Raw genomic sequence first — 23,910 nt, 5'->3', positions numbered from 1 at the left:
AGCTTTTTATTTTGTACTTTTGAAAAGGTCATTCAGAGAAGGGGTCCATAGGCTTCACCAAATGGCCAAAGCAATACGTGACACACACAAAAAGATAAAGACAATGTCAGAATACCCTAGTTTAAGAGGGAGAGGGATGAGAATAAGAATTTATTAAGCTCCTACTATGTGCCAGGCACTGTTCTAAGTGCTTCAAATATTACCCTATTTGATCCTCACAGCAGCACGTGGGGGTATGTGTAGTTATTATCCCCATCTTATAACTGAGGAAACTGAGGTTAAGTGCCCAGGGTCACACAACTAACTAGTGTTTGAGGCCAAATTTGATTGCAGGTCTTCCTGACTCCATACTCAGATATCTAGTCACTGAACTATCCAGTTCGCTCTAAGTCACTTAATTTCTCTGGGCCTTGATTTCTTCATGTATAAAATGCATTCATAATACCCATACTGCCTAGCAAGTAAAGGTATCATGAGGAAAGAACTTTGTGAAACGTAAAGCACTATAGAAATATGACTTGTTATTAGTATATCACGTTTGTACAATAAAATATTTTTTCAATGATCGGTAAGTCAGCTTCATTAAGCAGGCACAGGTCAAGGAAGAAGCCACATGAGGTTGAGAGGGGGCTGTAGCTGTGAAATGCAAGTTAGAAAAGAACAATTGGCCCCCCTAAGTAGGATGGCAAGCTTGCACACATACAAGCTAGAGAACTATTGATAAGGATTAACATCAAACTCGCTGCTGAGAAATCCGTCTTTGGTGTCCCTGAAACAGCTTGCAGAGAATCCAGAATCAGTTCTTTGGCACCCACTGTCCCAATGAAGCAGGCATGCCACTGATCAGGGTGAGGGTTTTGTGGAGTCTGATTAGCTTCCTTATTAACATCCAGAAAGGAGAGGGTGGGGTAGCTTCAGGATCTAGGCCTGGGGACTTGGATTTGGAAGGGACATTTTGAATCTTTCCCTTCTCCCTCTCACCCAGTTGGAAAAACGTAGAGGGCACAGTGTGAAGCTACCCCATGAAAGATCAAGTGTTTGGTGCGGGTGATAACCTGCCAGACGGGAAGACTTTCACTTCAGGTTTTCACTTGCTGACTTAATTGATGAGTGCTGAACCTCCCATTTCTTCCCCTTAAGTGATGTTATTAGAGTGTGGGCAGAAGAAAATCAGAGCTGAGCAAAGTTTCCTCATGAGTCGAAGTTGAAACTTCCTCCAAAACACACAAATATGACCTGAGAGCGGGCCACATGTTCTCTGTAAGTTCAAATTCAATCCAATTCAGCAAGTAGGAACATAGGATTTTAGAACTCCACGGATGCTTAGAGATCATCAGGCAGAACCTTTGGAATGTGGAACAATGGGAAGAGCATTGGTTCAGGAGTCAAAGGAACTGGGTTCAAATTTTACATCTGCCACTTAAGTATTTGTATAAGCCTGGGCATATTCCTTTCCATTTCTGGGCCTCGGTTTCCTCGTCTGTAAAATGAGAGGAATAGGCTAAATCATAGGTGTCATACTATTGCCCATAGTATGTTTGAATGCCCTGAAACCAGATTGAAATATAATTGAGAAATATTTAACAAAATAAATAAATATACAATATAACATAGATAATGTTAATATGTGTTTTTCTAAGCTAGTATGTGACCCACAGGGATCTTTATCTACACGTTAGGGCTCTGTTTGTATTTCAGTTTGACCTCACTGGGCTACATGTCCTATTAGGTCTATTCCAACTGTAGATTTATGACTCTCTGACTTCCTCATGTCACAATTATTATCATTGTTATTAACATTAAAACATCACTATTGTTGTTATTATAATATTGGCATGGTCCAACCATTAGCACTGAGTATTCTTCCAGTTATTTAAGTAACTCTTTATTTCATTAAAGATTGATTTGTAATTGGATCACTAGATCTTAAGTTTGTGTTGATTGACTCCCAGACGTTTCAGGCATTTTCACGGTTTTTTTTTTAAACAGGACTTTCCTTTCAATTATTTCCTCCTGAATTCTGCTGTTGCTAACTAGTTATGCTACTGAACTTCACAAAGCTGTTTTATTAATTGTTTCTCTGAAGATTCTCTCAGATTTTCTAAGTATATCATCATATTATCAACAGGCTCTAAATTACTGCAACTTTACTGGGTCAGTCATTATGAAGAAAGACTTGTAGAAATGGGAGTGATTACCACAAACACTCTGAGAGAAAAAGGTGGTTAAGAAGTTGACTCAGCCATAGAGGGAGATATGTTCTAGTAGTGAAGATTAGGAACTGTAACAAGATTGGAAGCTCAGTGGAAGGGAGAGAATGGGATTATCAAAAGCTTCATACAAATGGTGTCACCTCATCTGGGTCTTGAAAGATTGGGGCTCGAGGAAAGTGATATGAGTTGTAGACATGGTAAGTAGTAGGTAGAATATTTGAGGGGAAGAAGTATGAAATAAGCTGGAAAGGTAACTTGAAGGCAGAATGTAGAGAGGTTTGAATACCAGGGTGAGGAGTTTGGATCTTTATTCCATAGATGAATGAAGGCATCAAAGGCGTTTGAGCAAAGGACTTTTGTGATCAGAATTATTCATATTATTTGTATCCATATTATTCAATATTACCTATATGAATTAATTGATATTTATTGTGTGTATTAAGGATTACAACATTTTTAGACCATATACAAACTTTTTTTAACTGTCATTACCCTTAATATGTGAATGTGTGCATACTGTCCTTTAACAACTAAGCAATTGACAGGACCAAAGGAACTTAGCAATCTCCACAATGGATATTCTTTATATAAATTAAATCAGTTGATAAAAAGTATTTGTAACCAAATGAAAAATTGAGGTTAGTGACAATTATGTTGGAATATATGGTTGAAGAGCAAGAGATGAAAGACAACAAAAAGCTCCATATCGAGAAGTTATTAACTCTTCCTTACAAGGTGCTAAAAGTGGTGAGTTCTGAATGACATCACAAATAGTATAACAGATTGTATCTTAAAGACAGGAAGGTTCTAGTTAAACACGGAAGTCACTGTAGTTAACCAGACCTTCAGCAATAAGAACGAAAGTCAAGAGAAACATCTAAATTCCTGTGGGCTTCAGCTGAGCCTGTCTTTTCCAAGAACATTTACAGATGAAATCGGAGTGAGTATAACAAGCAGATTTAAACTGAAGGTACTGTGTGAGGAAGCCCCAAAGGCACTTAAAAGATAAAATTAGGGAAAGTAACCGGACTGCACTGGGAAAAAAACCTCACAACTATCTGCCTTAGAAATTGAATAATCTTAAAAGTACCTGGGGATTAAAAATTATACTTCACGTTTTACAGCATTTTAAGGCATGGGAAAGTAGTTAAAAATAATAGCCCATATGAAGTTGGTAATTATTATCCATATTTTAAAGAAGGAGCCAAGAAGTTAAGTGACTTGACCAAGATTAAACAAATATTGAGTTAGATCTGAAATTAAAACTCTGGTCTCTTCAGACTTAGCCCAGTGTGTGTGTGTGTGTGTGTGTGTGTGTGTGTGTGTGTGTGTGTAACTCTTCCACAGTACCACTCTTCTTCTAAGTTTCAAATACCACCCTCTGCCCTGACTTGTCCAATCCTATTAAGTCTGATGTATTAGAATTTGGTGATTTCTGACTAAAATGACTGCCTAAACAGAGACATATAGTCTACCTTTCACATGAGTGTTCCTAGAAGAAAATAATCTAAAAATACTGTCATACAGAATAATGGTTAACTAATCGAGTTTGAGAAACTACAGTAAATACCTTCATTCACATTAGACCTGCACAAAAAAAGCTAGAAACTTATGGACAGTATGAAAGAGGGTTAGCCAGAAAAGCCAACAAGATAGAAGCTTCCAAAGAAGGGCCAGAGACACCTGTAGCCTGCAAGGCTCTATATCCAGAGGCAAAGGCACAAAAACAAAAGGACTTCCTTGAGAAATCCTCAAACAGAGCTCTTAGCATATACAAATCCTGGGAGGTGAAGGTTAGCACAGCAAGCACCTCATCGAAAAGCATGTCAGGGAAAAGAGTCTAAGCCTGGAACAGTCTCAGTTCAGGAAGTGAGTCTGAAAATACAAGTAAATAAAAGACATTAGCCATTATAAAAATTTCTTATAAATCCAGAGATACTAAAAAGTCCAACCTACATGGAGAAAGTAACTCCAGGACAATTCCAAGCAGAGACTTGGAGGACTACATGGATAGCTGAAAGAAGTAAAGAGAAATAAAATGAAATAAAATCTCTAGAGGAAGGAATTGTAAGAATGAGTAACTGAGAACACAAAACGGCAAACCTTGCCCAAGTAAGAGGCTTCTTGAAAATTAGACTAGACCATATGAAAAGCCAATGACTCCATAACACAACTAGTAATATTAGAGCGAAATTTTTTAAAAAGATTGAAAAAACAGAAAAAAATGTGAGGCACAAGTTGTCAGAAACAAATGATCTGGGAAAGTGATCAAGAAGACCAGCTTTAAGAACAGGGAGATCAAATTTAAGAATCACTGGCCTAGGGGCAGTGAAGTGGTGCAGTGGATAGAGTATGGGCCCTGGAGTCAGGAGGATCTGAGTTCAAATTTGACCTCAGACACTTGAACACTTACTAGTCGTGTGGCCCTGGGCAAGTCACTTAACCCAGATTGTCTCAACTCCCCCCTGTCCCCGGAAAAAAAAATTACTGGACTCCCTGAATGATTAAAAAAAAGCCTGTTGACTAATTTTATAAATAATATATGAAAGTTATCCAGATTTACTAGAACCAGAGGGCAAAGTAAAATATAAAGAACTCAATAGTAACTTCCTGAAAGATACCTCAAAATGAAAATTTCGAGAACTATCATACTCCAAATCCAGAGCTCCCATATTAGAGGAAAAAAATATTGCAAGCAGTCAGATAGATTTCAAGAATTGAGCAACCAATCCTAATTACATAAGATCTGGCAGCTTCTACCATAAACAAGAAGAGATCCTGGAATACAACATTCTGAAAGGCAAAAGTGATAGGCTTAGAAGGCAAAACAACTTATTCTTAAAAGCTGAGCATAATCCTACAGAGGGAAAAAATGAAAATCTAATGTAATAGAAAACTTCAAGCATTCCTTTTGAAAACACCCAAGCTGAGTAGAAACCTTGAAATTCAAACATGAGTGAAGAAAAGAAAAGAGAAACCTAGAAAGGAAAATCTGATTGAGCAATTGGAAGGACCTGTATGACGGTAAAATGCTCCCATTTTAATAGAGGGAGAAGAAACAAGTGTCCCTTCAGAATCTTAATGTTTTCAAAGGGTATTTGGAGAGTTAATAACAAATAAGATAATAATTAATAAATAATACAATAATAATAAATAAGGCAACCAAAAAAATGGTAGTAAATTCATTCCATTCTTATGGTTTTAAGAGCAGAAAGAAAGGAAAGGATATAAAAAGAATATAATAGGATAGAAAGGAAGAAAATGAAGTGGAACTTAATATTTTTTTCAAAATTGGATTTCAAGAGTATATAAACATGGAAGGAGGGTTGAAGAGGGAAGGCACAAGGATGAATTTCACTCTAATCTGAAATAGACAAAAGAAGGTTGAAACATACACACATTACACTTTGGTGTAGAAATGTCAGTCTGAACAGGCAAACACTGGGGATAGGGAGAGTTGGGGTTAAGAGGCAGGTAAGACTCGGGAGGAAATAGAAGCAAATTTCCACTTTGGATGCTGGATCCTAAAGCACTCAGCACAGTGCCTAGTACTCAGTAAGTGCTTGATAAATGTTTGTTGACTGACTGACTAAAGCAGGAATTAAAAGAAAAAAAGGAAAGGTAAGAGCCAGTGATATGGATCCGGGCACAAGAAAGAGAGAAGAGGCAGCACAATGGAATTAGACTCCTTCAGTTATCAAGCACTACTGCTGATCATATTCCTTCTTATTTATCATTTTTTTTCTTCTTCTTTGTAAAGATGGACCGAGGGCAGTGGAGTGCTAAGACATAAAACAGCAACCAGAAACCCTCCCCCCCAAAAAGCCAGTTTCTCTGTATAAATGTAAGGTATTATTCAATTCAACTCATATTCGATTCAACAAACATGAATGCCTACCATGAAAGCATTATATAATAGAAATAGCAGCAGGCCTAGAGTCAGGAGACATGGGTTTGAATCTTGATTCTGATGATGCCTCTAGAAATCTGTAAGTCACTTAATCATACTTACACTACCTAGCTCATGTGGTAATTAAGGAAAAACTATACACACTTTTAAACATTATATAAATGTGAGGTGCTAAGGAGACAACAACAAAATCACAGTTGTCATAACAGATATTTTTCTTAAATTAGTATTATTATGACATATTTTCAATTGCATTTAATAAACATTCACTATCTAGAAGTATGATAGGGATTATGGATACAACACCTCCCACCCCCAAATGACATGATGGCATATCTCAAGAAATGTATATTCAATAACCACAATTATTAATATAATAATTAATTATATAATTATAATAATATAATCATTAATTATATTAATATAATCATTAATAATATAAATAATATAATCAAGAAATTTATAATACATTGTAAGATAAGACAGGTATAGAAATAATGATGATACGAGGTAAGATGTGATCAGCCCAAGAGGGAGATTCAAAGATCTCCAAGAGATCTGAAGAGGAAGAGATTATTCTAGCTGGAGTGATCAGAGAAGAATTCCACCAGAAAGTATCTGTTAATACATACAATTAGCCAGCGTTTGGACTATGTACCCAGAAGAAGCTGTAATGAAATGAACACTTAATATGAAGCATAGGTGCCAAATTTTGTGATCCTGCCTACTAGATGTTAGGTTTTAATTCCATTTAACAAACATGCATTAAACATCTCCTATGTGCAGAGCCCAGGGCCAGGCTGGGACAAGAGCAGGAGAGGGAGAAAAAAAAAGTTTAGATAAGGCACTCATGACATCCCTAGGCAACAAAAACAACTCTATTTGCTTTCCATTATCTTCCAATCATAGTAAACTTATCATAGTCCTGGATGAAAAACGGCAACAACCGCACAAATTAATCCAGGCTTCATTTGGCTTATGGCACCAGTAGATGGTTGGCACTTTCAGAACATGCTGTTTCCGAGGAAACAATGGAGTGACCTTTACAAATTGTTTTTCTTCCCTTATGGGATCTGAAGCTTCTCTGTGCCCCTGTGGTGAGTCTGGAAAGGGAGTGAATGATCTGTCTGCCTCTGAAGCCCCCAGTGCACAGGTGTGCATCCTGAGATAACAGGTGGAAGCAAGAAACCCACTGCTTTCAGGCCTTATCGGGATCTCTAGCTAGGGTTTGTTGTTCTCAGGCTAATCTTGGTGTCTCCTGAAGGATATGTTGTAGCTCCTGCCTCCATAAAGCTTCCCTCCCCACCACCACACAAACACGTTAGAGCCCACAACCATTCCTCTCTTTTCTGAACCGGTATAATATTTAGAATCAAAGAATGTCAACACCAGAAGGGACTATAGAATACAGCTGTTTAAAGCTGGAAGGCAGATTAAAATGCAAAACACCAAATGTCACAGTGCTGGAAGAGACCAAAGAACATAGAAACACATGTTAGATCTGGAAGGGACCTTTAGACACTGCTGGCACAGTGGAGAGAGGGCCAGGCCTAGAGTCGGGAAGACCTGGGTTCAAATATGGCCTCAGGTGATTGTGGGCAAGTCATTTACCCTTGTTTGCTTCAGTTTTCTCATAAAAAATAATCTGGAGAAGGAAATGGCAAACTACTTCAGTATCTTTGCTAACAAAACCCCAAGTAGGGTCATGAAGACTTGGACACAACTCAAAAACGACTGAACCACAATCCAAATCTTTTGTTTTATAGGTCAGGAGATCATGATTCAGAGAAAATATATGGTTTACTGAGGCTAACACAGCAAATCACTTAAAAAGTGAGGACTGAGAAAAGGACTTCTAAGTCCTATGGCAGTGCCTTTCATATTACCCTCAAAGGGTGGTTGTGAATCTCAAATAAGATAATGTATATAAAGTACTTAGGAAACTTTAAAGCAATGTGTGGCTAAGTATTATGTTAGTGGTCGTGGTGATTTTGCATCGAGATGTATAGAATTTTGGATTGGCATCTGAAAGACCTGAGTCTAAATTCCGCCTTTGACCCTTACTGGTTATATGACTGAACAAATTCTTTAAACCCTATGAACCACAAGTAGCTCCTGAGGACTTAAATACCATGCCTGGAAAGAAAGCTTAAGAGTAAATTCCACCCCCCCCCACACACACACACCACCATTTAGACAATTGTAAACTCAGGAATTTGGAAATAGTTTGGAGCGTCATTAATAATGATCTGAGATCTCATTGGCCAACAACTGCTCTTGCCACAAAGTTTCAGCATTACAAGCAAAGAAATATGAGTTTGTGTAGGTTGAAGAGAAATCAAGAGATGAGATATCAAGCCTCTGTTGCCTCTGCTGTTGATTCCTGGAAAACTAAGAGAGGGATCTAGAAACCTAAAGGTATTGATTGGCTTGATTGGCTGCCTCCACTGAGGTAACACATAGGAAAGTTGATGACCTGTCTACCTCCCCCTAGTCTTCATCTCCAAGCCCCAAGGGCAATGCGCACATACACACACACACACACACACTTACCTGACCATTACCACCTTCAGACCTTTGATAATGCTTATCCGTATCTAGTAGCCTTTTCCCTCTAAATTTTCCCGATCTCCAGGCCTGACTCCAGTACCAAATACCTCCTTCACCAAGCCCGACTACTTGAGCCACAAATTATGTTTCCCGTCCATTGAGCTAAACTGCCTACTATATAAACTACAAATTAAGACATTTGATTATTCAATTTAGTACTTAATAGAATAGGGCTTATATCATTCTCTAGTTGTTTCATATAGACAAGTCTTGTCTGCCTCAAAAGAGGTCAGGCATCATGTCATAGAGAAAAAACTTATCATCACAATAGTTTATAGTAAAATAACTTATATTGGTAATAATTAAAATTATTTATTTTAAAATAACTAAAATAGCTAATGTTTACATTTAATTGGATTTAATAAGCATTTGTTAAGTGCCTACTATACGAAAGGCATTATACTAGAATCTGGGAATACAATGATCCCCATTTTATAAATTAATTAACTGGGGCCAGAGAAAGTGAAGTAACTTGCCCAAGAACAGTGGCCAAACCAAGATTCTAACTCAGGTTTCCTGACTCCAGTTCTATCTCCTGGTTCCATGAATAGGCTCTTAAATAATAGTGTAGCAGCTTTAAATAAATATTTAGTTTTAGTTTTTCTTAAAATCTCCAAGTTTTGTACATCATAAAGTCATCTTGTGGGCCCTCAATCTCAGTAGTGGACTTTCTTTTCTTTTAAGTATTTGGGTGGCTTCCCCCCATGCATTTCCTAAGGAGTCCAATTTCCCCATAGGCTTTATAGTAAACAACACATGTCCCTTTTCCCCCCTAGAGTCTTATGCTCACTGTGAGAGAGAGATGAAATACGAAATATTTTGACAAGAGAGTACGTATTTTTAAAGCTGCTACCACCACCCAATGAAGAGCATATAACACATGTATAAACAAATGTGTTAGAAGCAGATGGAAAGACAATTCTTTAAAATAAGTCATTTTAATTCCATCTGGAAGATGCAATCCACTCATTCATTCACTCATTATTCAATTACCATTTATTAAGCAAATGAACGAAGAGCCTTGTGCTGGGGGGGAGGGGCAGGAGTTGGGGGAGGGGGTAGTTAGAGTTTTCACAGATAACATTCTTCTCTACCCTCCATTCGATTTCATAAACAGTTATTAAGCAACTATTCTGTGTAAGACCCTGTGGATATGGAGAAAAAAGGAGAACCAGTCCCTGCCCTCAAGAAGCTCATGTTCTATTGCTCTCAAAGAGGTCACAGTCTGTGATTGTTGTTCAGTCATTTGTCAGTCATGTCTGACTCTTCATGACCCCATGTGGGGTTTTCTTGGCACAGATACTGGAGCGGTTTGCCATTTTCTTCTCCAGCTCATTTCACCGATAAGGAACTGAGGCAAGCAGGGTTAAGTGACTTGCCCAAGGTCACAGAGCTAGTTAGTGTCTGAGGCCAGGTTTGAACTCATAAAGATGTCTTCTTGACTTCAGGCCTGACATTCTATGTACTATCTCACCTAACTGCCCAGTAAGACATAAATACATATATACATATGCACAAATGTAAGCATACATATATGTAATATATATGTATTGTACATATAATTATATATAAAATGTACATAACTATAATAATTTACATATTTATATGCATACTTATATATATGTATATTTATTTATATATAAACAATTAAGAATAAAAATTCAGTTCACTTGTCCTATCTTCATTTGTCCCACTTCACTCAATTTCTGGGAATGATTGCTGCAATGGTGCCCATAGGAGATGAAATATCCTAGATGCAGGTTTCCAGAACATTTGGTTGAGGCTGTATGGAAGCCGTATAAGAGGACATGGACAAGAATAACATAAGATGACAACACGTGGATGGATTTTGACCTGCATCATTAGAGGGAGAGACCGCATTGAAAAATTCATGCACCCTTTGAAGTATTGTCATATTCCCATTTCAAAGATCCCTAAAAAATGATGAGTTCTTAAGATGGACTGCTTTTAATTCCCAGTCACTATTGTCAAGTAAACTTTTGTTTAACTGAAATCCAACTAACCAAAATTGAATATAGGCTCATCATTTCTTATGGCACAATAGTGTTCTTTTTTTTTTTGGTCTGTGTTTTCTTTCCTAATATGACTTACATGGAAATATATTTTGCATGATTATAAATGTATAACCTATATCAAATTTCTTGCTGTCTTGGGGAGGAGGGAGAAGGGGGAAAGAGAGAGAGAATTTGGAACTCAAAATTTAAAAAAAAGAATGTTTAAAATTTTTTTTACATGTAATTGGAAAAAATATTCAAAAAAATTCTAAATATATACTTCCTTGTCCATAACAGCCTATCAGATGTCATCTTTTTAGACAGTGATCATGTCTTCTCCATCATTTTTTTTCCTCAAGGCTATATATGCTCAATTCCTTCAAATGATGTTTGCATAACATGTTTTCAAGTCCTGTCACCAATCTGACTGATCTTCCCTTGAAACTCCCTTCATTGTCCATTACATTCCTCAAATGTATATCCAGTAACTTGTAGTGTTTGTATGTAAGAGGAGAACATAGTGAGACTCCCTTCTCTCTCTTGTTCTTTTATAGCCTAAGATTTCAGCTTTTTTGGCTATAATATTGACTCATTATCTTTGCAGTTGCTCAGATCCTCCAGGCTTTTAATAGTTCAACACTCAAAAGAGTGGTGATTTCATCAGCACGGCTACTCCTTCCACCATCCCAGGTTTCAACCCTTCCAAGGCTTAGAAGATGGTCTTCAAAAATTGCTAGGACCAAAACATATCTATTGCTTTGTAGCCCACATTCTGGTCATGAATGTCTCTGCACTTGACTATTTTGGTTCTCAGATAACAGGCCTCCAATCTACACTTGATCCTATACTGATTATTCCAGCTTAGTGGCACCTGTCAGAGTTAAGAGCCCATGATCACCCTTCAGACATGATGAGGCATCAGAAAAAAAGACTTTTCAGGCAGTTGAGTTTAATAGAATATAATATAGTTGTGGAATAGACAATAATATAGTTGATCAGAGCTTTGACTAGAAATTTTTGTGCTTGGGGCCAGTGGTACAAAACATCCTTGTACCTGGAGAAAGCAACACAAAATATGTCTTCAGTCCCCAGTGAATGATATCTGGATGTCAAGTGAGAAAAGGAAGGGTGAGCTAAGGAAGAGTTTACCAGGGGTACTAACTAGGAGATATTCTCAGTTGTTCAGTTTTCCTTAAGGATAGAAAGTGTTGTCAGGTTTCCTTTAAATGACAGACATCCCAAATGGCTCTTAACCTTGATAAAATATTTTAAAGGGGCTTACCATGCTCATCCAATAATATGTTGTCTGGTTTGATGTCTCTGGAAAATAAAAAAAATAAAGTAAAACACATGTTTTTACCACAAAAATGACTCAATCCTTACTACAATAAATGCCTAGTAATCCCCACCATGCTTTTCTTTCACCATTTGTGAGTCTTAGAAAACTAGAAAGATAAGAATAATTGCCTTAACACAGTTACTAGGCTTTTAGTTTCTCTGCTTCCTTGGCATTATAAGCAGACAGACTGAGATGTTTCCTCAGCCTTATTTTAGGCTCTGCTATGGTCTATCCAATGTCAATGATACTACATTAATATAACAATATGTAGTAAGCATATTAAATCATTGATATGTATCCTTTGACCCAGTGATTCTCATTACTAAGACTATACCTTAAAAATGGTAATTGATGGGGAGGAAATAAAAAGCAGCAACAATACTCATGTTCAACGATTTGAGAAATGTTAGGTAATTTATGGCTTGGTATATAAGTGTGCCCTGAGGAGCTACAAGTCTCTGGGGGAGGCAAACAGTTGTCTTCCATTATTAATTATCAGTAGAGCTCTTTGATGCCGGTGATTGGATGAGATCTGATCAGACCCTTGGGTTTGTTTGTGAGGAAGGTAGTAGAGTTTTAGCCACCATTCGTATAGTACTCACTGGGATTGTGAGCGGGTGGAGGGGAGGGGATGTTTGTTGTGAGCTGGTGTGAGAGGTAGAGTGGCAAGACTGGAGAAGAGTATGAAATAGACCTATGAGAGGCCCTAGCATGTGTATGTGGTGGGCAGGGGAGGGGGGCAGAGAGGGGGAAAGGGAAAGGGAAAGACAAGAGAGAGGGAGGGGGGAGAAAAGGGAGGAAGAGAGACAGAGAGACAGAGAGAGAGACAGAGAGACAGAGAAGGCGGGAAGAGAGAGAGGAGAGAAAGGAGAGAGCGAGAGAAAAGGGGGGAAGAGAGAGAGACACACAAGAGAGAGAAGAGACAGCAGAGAGAGATACAGAGACAGAGAGAGACAGACAGGAGAGAGAAAGAGAGAGAGAGGAAAGGAGGGAGGGAGGGAGGGTGGCTGCTGACATATTGACTGCTTCCATGAGAACTTTGGAAAGGTGAGCTGCCTTGGAGACGACTTTGGTGAGGTGAGCACAAAGGTGGAGAACACCCTACATCGTGATCACAGAGCTGGACAACCAGGAACCCAGGAGCTTGGAGTTCAGCCCTGGGGCAAGATGGGAACTTTGCAGCAAGGAGCTGAGTATGCTTTTTTGCTGCCTTCCCTTGGGACTGTTTGGGACCCAGGAGGGAGGAGTCCAGTTGTCTATGGTGGGTGGGGGGAAGTGCCTTGGACCCCCAGGGACCCCATCCTATTGGCTTTGTTGCCCAGTCATTCCTCAGGTGGTTGGATATAATATTAGGAGTATGTATTTTAGGGGCAGGAGTCTGGGGCCAAGAGCTAGTTCAAACATTGATGATGTGACACAGGATAGGTCATTTCATCTCTATGGGCTTCATTCAGGGTCAGCTGCCATATGGGGGCTTAGCCCTGTTCTAATTCTAGGCTTGGTGGTACAGTAGATAGCGTTGGGCTTGTAGTCAGAATGACTTGAGTTCAAGTCTGCCTTCAAACACTTACTAGGCAAGTTTCTTCACCTCTCTGCCTCACTTTCCTTATCTGTAAAATGGGGATAATAATAGCACCTACCCCCTCCCAGGGTTGTTAGGATCAAATGAGATTAAAGTATAATAGAAATGTCTGGGATTATTATGAAGGAAGGAGCCTTAGAGTCTATCTAGTCCAACCCCTCCATTTTACAAATAAGGGAACCAAGATGGCAGAGTAAAGACAGGCACTCACCTGAGTTCTCCCAATTTCCCCTCCAAACAACTTTAAGTAATGCCTCAAAACAAATCCTAGAACATCAGAACCCATCAAAGGATGGAGCAGAAACAATTTTCCAACCCAAAACAACTTAGAAGGTTCACAGAAAAGGTTTGTGGGACAGGAGTGAAAGTGAAGTATATTCCAGTACAAGATGTGCCAGTCTTTCCATACTCCAATCCATCCTTCCCATCACTGCTATAATAATCTTCCTAATAATAAACAGTTTAAGCTAGGTTATTCCTCTGCTCAAAAGCTTTCAGTGGCTCCCTATTATTTCTATGATGAAACAAAAACTCCTTCTCCTGGCATTTTAAGGTATTCGAGATAAAAATGGTCTAGATAAAAATGGCCTTATTTCACATGACTCTCTTCCCTACACATTTCCTTTTAGCCTTACTAGTGTATTGGTAATTAAGGTGGGACGTTTTTTACTGTTTTCTCTTTTAGAATGCTAAAGTAATCAAGTGCCTTTGATTAAGTCTTATTAGATGTTAAGCCCCAAGCTCACATCCTTGTGCTGATTAGGTGTGAATCCTTCGGGCCTTGAACAGGGCATAAAAACTCAAAGGTTAGCATTTTGTCTGGGGTTCTCACTCACTGGAGGAGTGTTGATGTGGAGACTCTGGGAAGCCACTGTTAAGAGCCCCTGGCTTGTAAACCCAGATGTTGATGATTTCCTGATAACTATGAATTGAGATTTGAATCAGACAAGGCCTGTCTGTTGATGCTTGTAATTTGTTTGTATTTGCTCTGAAGTTCAGGTTGCTGGCTTTTTCCTCCTGAACTAAATGAGTTTATATTAAACATAAAATATCAGAATGAGGAGCGAACTTAGCTGACATCTCAGGACTATTAAGCTTTAATAACTTAAAACTGTACAAAGACTTTTGGTGCACATTGTATATATACACGTGTGTTTGATTAAAGTAAGATTGTTAACCCCTTAATGTTGCTTTCCTTAGTAAAGCAGATCAAAAGAACCTGTGTTAGTGGCCTTCTGTGTGCTGGTTGTTGGTTTTACACAGCCACATCAGCTGCTAGCTGAATTGTTGCTACAACTAGAGAGCTGGCTATTCCCCAAAACCCTTATTTTGCTTCTGTGCATTCATGAAGACTTCCCCCCCAACAGTCCAGTCCAGAAATGCCTCTTCATTTTCATCTGTTCGAATCCATCTTTCCCTTCAAGGCTCAGCTTGGGGGCTTCCTACTATATTATTATCCCAACTGAAAGCATTCTTATCCTCCTCAAATTATCTTAGAGCACCTCATCTGGACCTTTCCTTTGCCCCCAATTTTGTATCATCTATCAATTACAATCAACCAAGTATTTATTAAATGCCTACTATGCGCCAGGCACTGGGGACACAAAGGAGAAAAATGAAATTATCCTGTCTTTCAAAAAGCTTATATTTACTTGGGAGATAATGGATACAGATATAATTATAATCCAATTAATTATACAATATCATATAAATAATTATACAATATTATTATACAAACAATATGTATTTATATAGTATATTATATATTATATGCATAATATACACTGTATACTATATATTTATACATATATTATCTAATTATACAAAAGATATACAAAATAAATACATGCAAAGAGATAATATAAGAATCTAGGACCAAGAGAAAGCACTAACAACAGCCAGGGAAATCAGGGAAGGCTTTCCACAGATGCGGCACTTGAGCTGAGCCTTGAAGGAAGAGATTGTAAGAGTCAAAAATGAAAAAGGAGTGTGTTCCAGGGATGGGAAATAGCCTGGACAAAGACCTGGAAGTAGTACAGTATGTGGAATTCTGAGGTCAGGAAATGACAAACAGGCCAAGTTTGGTTATGTTCTTCATTTCCCCCACATAGAGTTATTCCATGTTCCATTTTAGTAAACCATATCATTTCCAACTCAGATTCTTCTACCATGGTGCACAAAAGCAACTTAGTTGATCAAACTTTCCTTCTTATACTTTAAACATTAAGCCTTGAAATATTCATCTCCCTTAGGAATCCTTTTGCTTTAAAGTAGCCCATTATTTGACTATTTATAGAGTTGAGAATAGAAGGGACTCTTCTTTGTCAGGGATAATTAGACTAAGTGGCCTAGAATACTCTTCCAGTGTAGAGGTCTTATGGTTCTAGGAACTAATCAAATGTACAGAGGGAGGTTTCTGGGACAGACAACTTTCTAATGTTCCTCTTCACTTGCTACCTTGTCATCATTAAAATTCTTTTTAGTGCCTATTAAACCATATATCATACTCCTTTATTTTGCAGATAAAGAAAATGATGAACAGAGTGGTAATGGTTTGCCCAAGATCACAAGGCTAAATTGTGCCTGCTCCAAAAGAATGATCCACATCTCACGGTTGCCATTACACCCATATTGACCCCTAACACAACAGCAAACCAGGAGTTATTGTTGTATTTGGGTGACATCAATGGTGAAATGATACTACTGCTTGCTCTGTCCTGTCATATACTGTCCTCAAAACTAATTTTGTATATCTTTTGTATAATTAGATAATGTATGTATAAATATATAATATATATTGTATATTATACACATAATACATAATATTAGTTCTGTGAGGTTTATATAAGATGGATAAGACATGGACCCTTCCTTGATGGTATTTTTAAAAAAAAATTTTTTTTTTTTTGAGGGAAGGCAGGGCAATTGGGGTTAAGTGACTTGCCCAAAGTCAAACAGCTAGTAAGTATGTTAAGTGTCTGAGGCCGAATTTGAACTCAGGTCCTCCTGACTCCAGGGCTGGTGCGGTGCTCTACTCACTGTGCCCCCTAGTTGCCCCTTTTGATGGTACTCATTACTAGTGCCATCCCAGAAGCTGGCTGTGCAATTAGGTTGTAGGCACAAGAAGGCAGCCGCTACTGCCAATCGATCTAATAAGAGTATCAGCCTCTTTCCACTCTGATACTGCTTTCAGGCTTTTAACTAAAAGCACAGATCTCAGGCCTACTGCTGGTCCATCATACTGTAACTGTGAAACTGACTGTCTTGGAAAGAAAAAGAGAAAGCCAGGTGAAACTCTGTGCAGCAAAGCATGTGACTTCTGGGGTCTGTTGCTCCCAGGTGTATTTCTCTGAGTCTTTCTGGGGTGTGTGTGTGTGTGTGAGTGTGTGCTATGAGCCCCTAGCTGTCTTGGATACGGAGTACACTAAAGGGTTTTACTAAAAAAAATACAAAACAAAAATTCTGTGTTATAAGGTTACTGAGAGTTGTGTCCTTGTCAACACTTTCTGTTGTCGTGTTCAGTCATTTCAGTTGTGTCTAACTCTTTGTGATCCCATGTGGGATTTTCTTGGAAAAAGGTTCTGGAGTGATTTGCCCTTTCCTTCTTCAGCTCATTTTACAGATGAGGAAACTGAGGCAAACAGGATTAAGTGACTTGCCCAGGGTTACACAGCTGGTAAGTGTCTGAGGCTGGATTTGAACTCAGGAAGATGAGTCTTCTTGACTCCAAGTCCAGCGCTCTATCCACTGAGCTACCTAACTGCTCCCCCCAAACACTTTCTAAGCCTTCCTTCTTCTGCTGGGAAGGCCTGGCACAGAAGACAATAGCAAGAGGTGCTAAATTCTGCTATCTAGGCTATAAATGCCACGGGAAGAGCAACAAGGGAGAGAGTAATCAGGGAAGGCTTCAAGGAAGAAGCAGACTTTGAGTTAGGTCATGAGGAATGAATAAGATGGATTTGAACTGGTGAGGGAGTAAGTATAAAGAAGGCTTTCCAGGTAAGGGGAAGAAGGCAAGCAAAGGCATGGATGTAAGAATGAATAAACCCAAATGTGTGGTTCATTGTTCTTGGGAGCAACAAACCTGAAAAGGAAGAGTTCATTCTGTAAATACTTCACTGCTGATGCTTAACCTTGAATAAGTCCCTCTGAGTCAAGGGGTTCTGTTTCGGACGTGTTGAGTTTGATAAAACGACAGGATGATTACTTCGAAAAGCAGTTGGTGATACCGGACTATTATTCAATAAAGAGACAAAGGTGGGTAGATAAATGTGAGTTATTGGTATATGAATGATTGAATCAATGGGAGTTGATGAGGTCAATAAAAGAGAGTGTAAATAAGTAGTTTTCTAAAGGGCCTGAGACAGACATAAGTATATCCACAGTGAAGGGACTGGATATAGTCAAAACATTCTATATTCTAACATTCCTTTCAGTTTAAATATGTAATTATTTGGTACCCTGGAAACAGTGCTGGATTTGGAAACAGAGGACCTGAGTTCAAATCCCATGTCAGCTACTTTCTGTGTGACTTTAGGGGAGTCACTTAACATCTCTGAGCCTGAGTTTTCTGATCTATCTGAAAACTGGGGTCATATCTAGCTCTAAATATATACTCCTATGATTTTTTTTCCTGCAGCTTGCTGAGAGATAGGCTCTGTCACATGCCTCCGTCCTAAGCCATCACCAGATCGCTTGGCAAAATCATCAGAAAGTAAAAGTGCAAAGGAGTCCAGGCTCTGTATCTTTCAGTTTGATTAGGCCAGCACTTTAGCAGCACAGCTTCTTATCTGAGCATCACAGGGCAAGCTGACTTCAGGACCATTTCCATAAGGGCTGTTTTTCAGGGTGATCATATCTCAGTTCTAAAAATTCACTCCATCGAAACTGGCCCTGCACAATTAGAAAGCAAGAGGGAAGGAAAGCTGCAGAAATGGGAGAAAGGTTGGGATGACTCAGACTTAGGACAATGTTATAATTCAAGAACTGGGGAAAGTGACATTATTATGGAAAGTATGTAAGCAGAACTATAAAACTTGGTGTCCTTCACGAATTATTTTGACCCCAATGAAATGAAACGCAAAATGTCAGATGGGCTATATAACACCATTCTCTGTTGAATGTTAACATACCGAGCAGATGCATGGCGATTTTTGCTTCATATGTTTCTGGAGTGAGTTAGTTGCCTTTCTGCTTCCTAGTTGTGATTTTAGGTGTTATTAAAAAAATAATAAAATGTTGTATAAAGTATAAACAAGATAAAAATGAAATGAGTTTGTGAATATTTTATCATGTACTAGAAAAACATGTTTGTATAGGGTTAGAAGTAGAGTTCTAGAGTTGGGAAGGATTTGGGAGTATAAATAATAGATAAAATGTCAGAAGTGGGAGGAACTTTAATTAACATCTGGGGGAAAGTAATTATCTAACCCTGAGATCCCTTATAGTTTGCAGTGAGTACACACCCTGTTCTTCACTTACTGTCTCAATATTGACTAGGGTTGAAGGCGGTGGGAGTCTTAGGGACAAATGGGGCAATTTCATGGCTTTTAGCGACTTTATTCTCCCCAAAGTTCCATTGCATTTTAAACATAGTAGCTTCTTACCACGCCCATATCTGTGCTGTAAATGCCCTCAGGCATGAGTACATAGCTGGAGATGGGGCCCCTTGGTCAACCCTATTAGTGCTTGTAATTAACTATCCTTCAAGATCAACCAGTTGGGGACTTAGCATTCAAGAAGTTGTATCTTCTAGCTTACCCAAATCCTTTCTGCTATTATGTGAGCCAATTTTCTACTGTCTTCTCTTTCTTGAAAATGAGGAACAGCTAGTCACTGTGCTTTGTTATTAAATTTTTTTTTAATCCAGCAAGGTACAAATACCAGCATGGCTAGAATTGATTAATTCACTTCAAAAGCTGTTTCACTGCATGGTGTCTGAATGCAAACTTGGTTACTAAGGCAATAGTCATTCAGCCTAATGATTTCCACGTCTATCTCATGGAGACTTCGGAGCTCATGAGAGGGGCAAACATATTGAGGGACATAGGGACATAAGTCTTTCTGCCAAATATGAGAGAGCATTTTCAACACAGTCCCTGGGGTGGGATGGGGTGGGGGAGGAATAATCACGAAGTCCTTCCCATAGGGTCTACACACACTGTAGGCTTAAATAGGCTCCAACCAAGCATGATTTGGAGGGTACCAAAAGGTTCATCGGTCCCCAAATATCACCCCTGACCAGCCCCAGTCAGACAGACTACACTGAAGTATCCTACTCAGTTTGGTGAGAGACGTTTTAGACATTGATGGGCAGATGCACAGCCAGAAAATGGTGACCAGGATGGGAAGAGAACTCTCTTTAAGTGAGACACTAATTCACTCTTGTCGGAACTGTGAACCAATCCAACCATTTTGTAGAGCAATGGGGAATTATGCCCAAAGAGTTATTAAACTTCCTGTACCTTTTGACTCAATAATACCACTAGCAGGTCTATTTTCCAAGATGATTAGGGAAGAAAGAAAAGAACCTATATATTCTAAAATATTTATAGTAGTTCTCTTTGTCATGGCAAACAACTGGAAACTGTGGGGATGCCCATCAACTAGAGAATGGCTGAACAAGTTGTGGTATGCGATTGTGATGGAATACTACTGTGCTATAAGAAATGAAGAGCTTGATGATCTTAGAAAAACATGGATAGTCTTGCATGAAGTAATGAAGAGTGAAATGAATAGAACCAAGAGAATGTTGTATATAGTAACATCAGTATTGTTTTAAGAACAACTTTGAGTGACTAAGTCATTTTGACTATTATAGATACCCAAATTAACTACAAAGGGCATATGAAAGAAGACACTCTCCGCATCCAGAGAAAGAACTGACAAATAGATGTATGTATGGAATGGTTTTACATACACACGTATTTGTATGTATGTATACATGAATATACATTTATATACATATACATACATATGTACCCATTTCACCCTGGAGCTCATAGATTGGACAATAGGTCCCTGCCCAAGCACCACTTAATGGCTATATTTTGGGCCCTCCTGACTCAGAGTGAATGCAAATAATAACTGTTTCTGTTTTGGCCAACAACCCTGGAGGTCTTCCCCTCCTAGTTTTTGTTTTTTTTTTTTTTTTATTAAAGGGGCCAGTCCTTGACTCACTTCTTAAAGAGGGCTATTCACCCAATGGGCGTTACCTCATTCAAGGTGAGAACCTAAAAAGACCTTAGCCTAAGGTGCCAGGGTCTCCTACTGCATCCTGGGCCATCTCCTCCAGTCTTCCTGGTGAATATCAGGCCACTGGACCCAGATGGCTCTGGAGGAGAAAGTGAGGCTGGTGACCTTGCACAGCCCTCCCTCACTCAAATCAAAGTCAACTTCAAGTCATGTCTTCATTTCCCTGATGTCATGGTCCTCTTCCAGAACAAAGGACAAAGACAACAACAACAACAATGTATGCATGTTTTATATATATATATACACACACGCACATACACACACATAAACACATATGTGTATGCGTGTATATATGTATACATCTGTACACACATACATACACACACACACATATATATATATAATATATGAGTGTATATAATATATATTTTTATCTAATTGTAACCATATCTAGGTGGGGGGGAAGGGAAGAAAAAAAGAAGAAACTTACATGATAAAATTTATTATTTATTTAAAAGGAATAGCAAGTTGTACACAATAGATTTTGAGTTTCATGTGTAATAATCTTCCTATTCTAAAAAAAGGTGAGAAAATAATTTTAAATAAAGTGTCACCTTCACTGAAGTGACCAGGGCAAGGAGATAGATGCTGATTTTACTGTAGCCCAAATCAAGGCAAATCTTTTCCCAAGTTTCCTTCCCATATCTATCAGTGATACTGACACTGTATACGCCCGACCACGGCTCTGGAAATCCATGATACTCTTCACCCTTGTTCGAGTCAGAAATTTTATCATTTGTCACACGTTGCCCACTGTGGGATCCTCTTTTTAGAGTTCCATCATGGAAGATCAGCTATGCAGTTTTAGGGCTGAATATGTAGGCCATCCTACCATTACTCAGATTCTCTCTTTGATGTGCCTTGTGTCCTGGCTCTGTAGCAGCCCAGGCCTCACCACGGGCCCATAGAATGATACTGGAATAACACAGACCTGTTACATAAACTCGTGACAACTCTTCCCCAGAGAGCCAAACCAAAGAAACACAGAAATAGAAATTAATCTCAGGATGCCGTGTTTGAATCACTACAAGCTTCCCGTGCTTGAGATAGACACATCCACACTTTCCCACACTCTATACCATGAACCCAACAAAAAGACGGGCCACTTTGATAACTGAGCCTAGTTTGAATACCTCTTCTTCCCAACCCAGATTTGACTGGAGCCTTACCAGTTTTGCCTCTTTTCCTCCACTCCCATGACATGCTCTTGACAGAATCTGGTTAGTAAATAGCCTCTTTAAAATAGAAAGGGTGGGATAATGAAAGAAGCCTCAGTCTAAGGAAGAGATGGGGAACCTGCAGCCTTGAGGCCACATGTGGCACAAGTCCTCAAGTGCAGTCCTTTGATTGAATCTAAACTTCATAGAACGAGTTTGGTTTCAGTTAAAGGGCTGCACTGGAGGACCTAGAGAGCTGCATGTGGCCTGGAGGCCACAGGTTCCCCACCCTGACTAAGGGATCTGGCCCCTAGTCACTGACTGTGTGACTCTGAACACCTTTCTTGGTTTCATTTTCCTTATCCGTCAAAAGGGACAAATATTCTCTAATCTATCTACATTCAATGGTCACTCTAAGGATCAAATAAAGGAGCTTTGAAACAAAAGGGGGAAGAGAAAGCTATTTAAATGTAAATCATGTTTATATACATGTTGCCCCCAAAAGTCTTACTGAAATTATAAGCTTTCATGGCTTAAACATAAAATATCAGAATGAGGAGGGAACTTAGCTGACATCTAAGGACTGTTAAGCTTTAATAACTTAAAACTGTACTAAGACTTTTGGTGCACATTGTATACATACAATGGTTTGTAGGATTAGATTATATAGATTATAGGATCATCAATGGGATTAGATTATATAGATTATAGGATCATCACTGGGATTAGATTATATAGATTATAGGATCATCAATGGGATTAGATTATATAGATTATAGGATCATCAATGGGATTAGATTATATGGATTATAGGATCATCAGTGGGATTAGATTATATGGATTATAGGATCATCAGTGGGATTAGATTATATAGATTATAGGATCATCAATGGGATTAGGTTATATAGATTATGGGATCATCCATGGGATTAGATTATATAGATTATGGGATTTGGCGGGATTAGATTATATAGATTATGGGATCAGCGGTGGGATTAGATTATATTGATTATGGGATCATCATTGGGATTAGATTATATAGATTATAGGATCATCAATGGAAGGAATTTTTGAGGTCTTCTAATATAATCCCTTCAGTTTACCCATGGATAAACAGAGCATTCCAGTCTTCCCCAAAGTACCACAGGCGTGAGTGGCAGAGACAGCATTTGAATCCTAGTCTTCTGACTCTAAAAACAATGTTCTTTTCGTACAAAATGCTACTATGAAACCATAAGGCTGATTTCCCCCACAGACATCACAGCAGGAGGCATTACTGTACAATGAATAGAGTGTTGACCTTGGAGTCAAGAAAACCTGGGTTTAAATTGCACTTACAGCTTAACACTAGTGCTTTTCCTCTATTGATTATCTCTAATTTATCATATATATGTATGTGTATATATATATATATATGTGTGTGTGTATATATGTATGTACATATATATGTGTGTATACACACACACATAAAAAACTACAGATAAACAAGATATATATTATATAATATGCATATATATATTATATATATCTTGTTTATCTGTAGTTGTTTTCATGTTGTCTCTTCTATTGGACTGAGTTCCTTGATAGAAGGGACTGTATTTTGCCTTTGTTGTATCTCTCACACTTAGCGCAGTGCCTGGCCTATAAAAGGTGCTTAATAAATGCTTGATGACTGACTGGCTGGAAGTATGACCTTGAGAAAATTTGATAATTTCTCTAGATTCAGGCTCCTCATCTATAAAATGAAGGAAAATAATAAATATGGCACCTACCTCAAAGAGTAGGCATGGGGCTCAAATGAGATAATGTATAAAACCAAGTTCTTTTCTA

At 38.5% G+C, this 23,910-nt stretch overlaps 1 protein-coding gene across 1 annotated transcript in view; it reads right to left on the bottom strand.

Moving 5' to 3' along the window:
* The window catches only part of STK32B (serine/threonine kinase 32B), a 311,999-nt gene that overhangs the window by 66,202 nt on the left and 221,887 nt on the right, over positions 1 to 23,910 (bottom strand). The window contains exon 4 of the mRNA XM_036763960.1: positions 12,031 to 12,068. Within this exon, the coding sequence (XP_036619855.1) occupies positions 12,031 to 12,068 (38 nt within the window). The remainder of the gene's footprint in view (positions 1 to 12,030; positions 12,069 to 23,910) is intronic.

The sequence above is a fragment of the Trichosurus vulpecula genome, chromosome 6 (genome assembly GCF_011100635.1).
Source record: "Trichosurus vulpecula isolate mTriVul1 chromosome 6, mTriVul1.pri, whole genome shotgun sequence".
Lineage (NCBI taxonomy): Eukaryota > Metazoa > Chordata > Mammalia > Diprotodontia > Phalangeridae > Trichosurus > Trichosurus vulpecula.
This window is presented reverse-complemented; position numbering and strand designations above follow the sequence as displayed.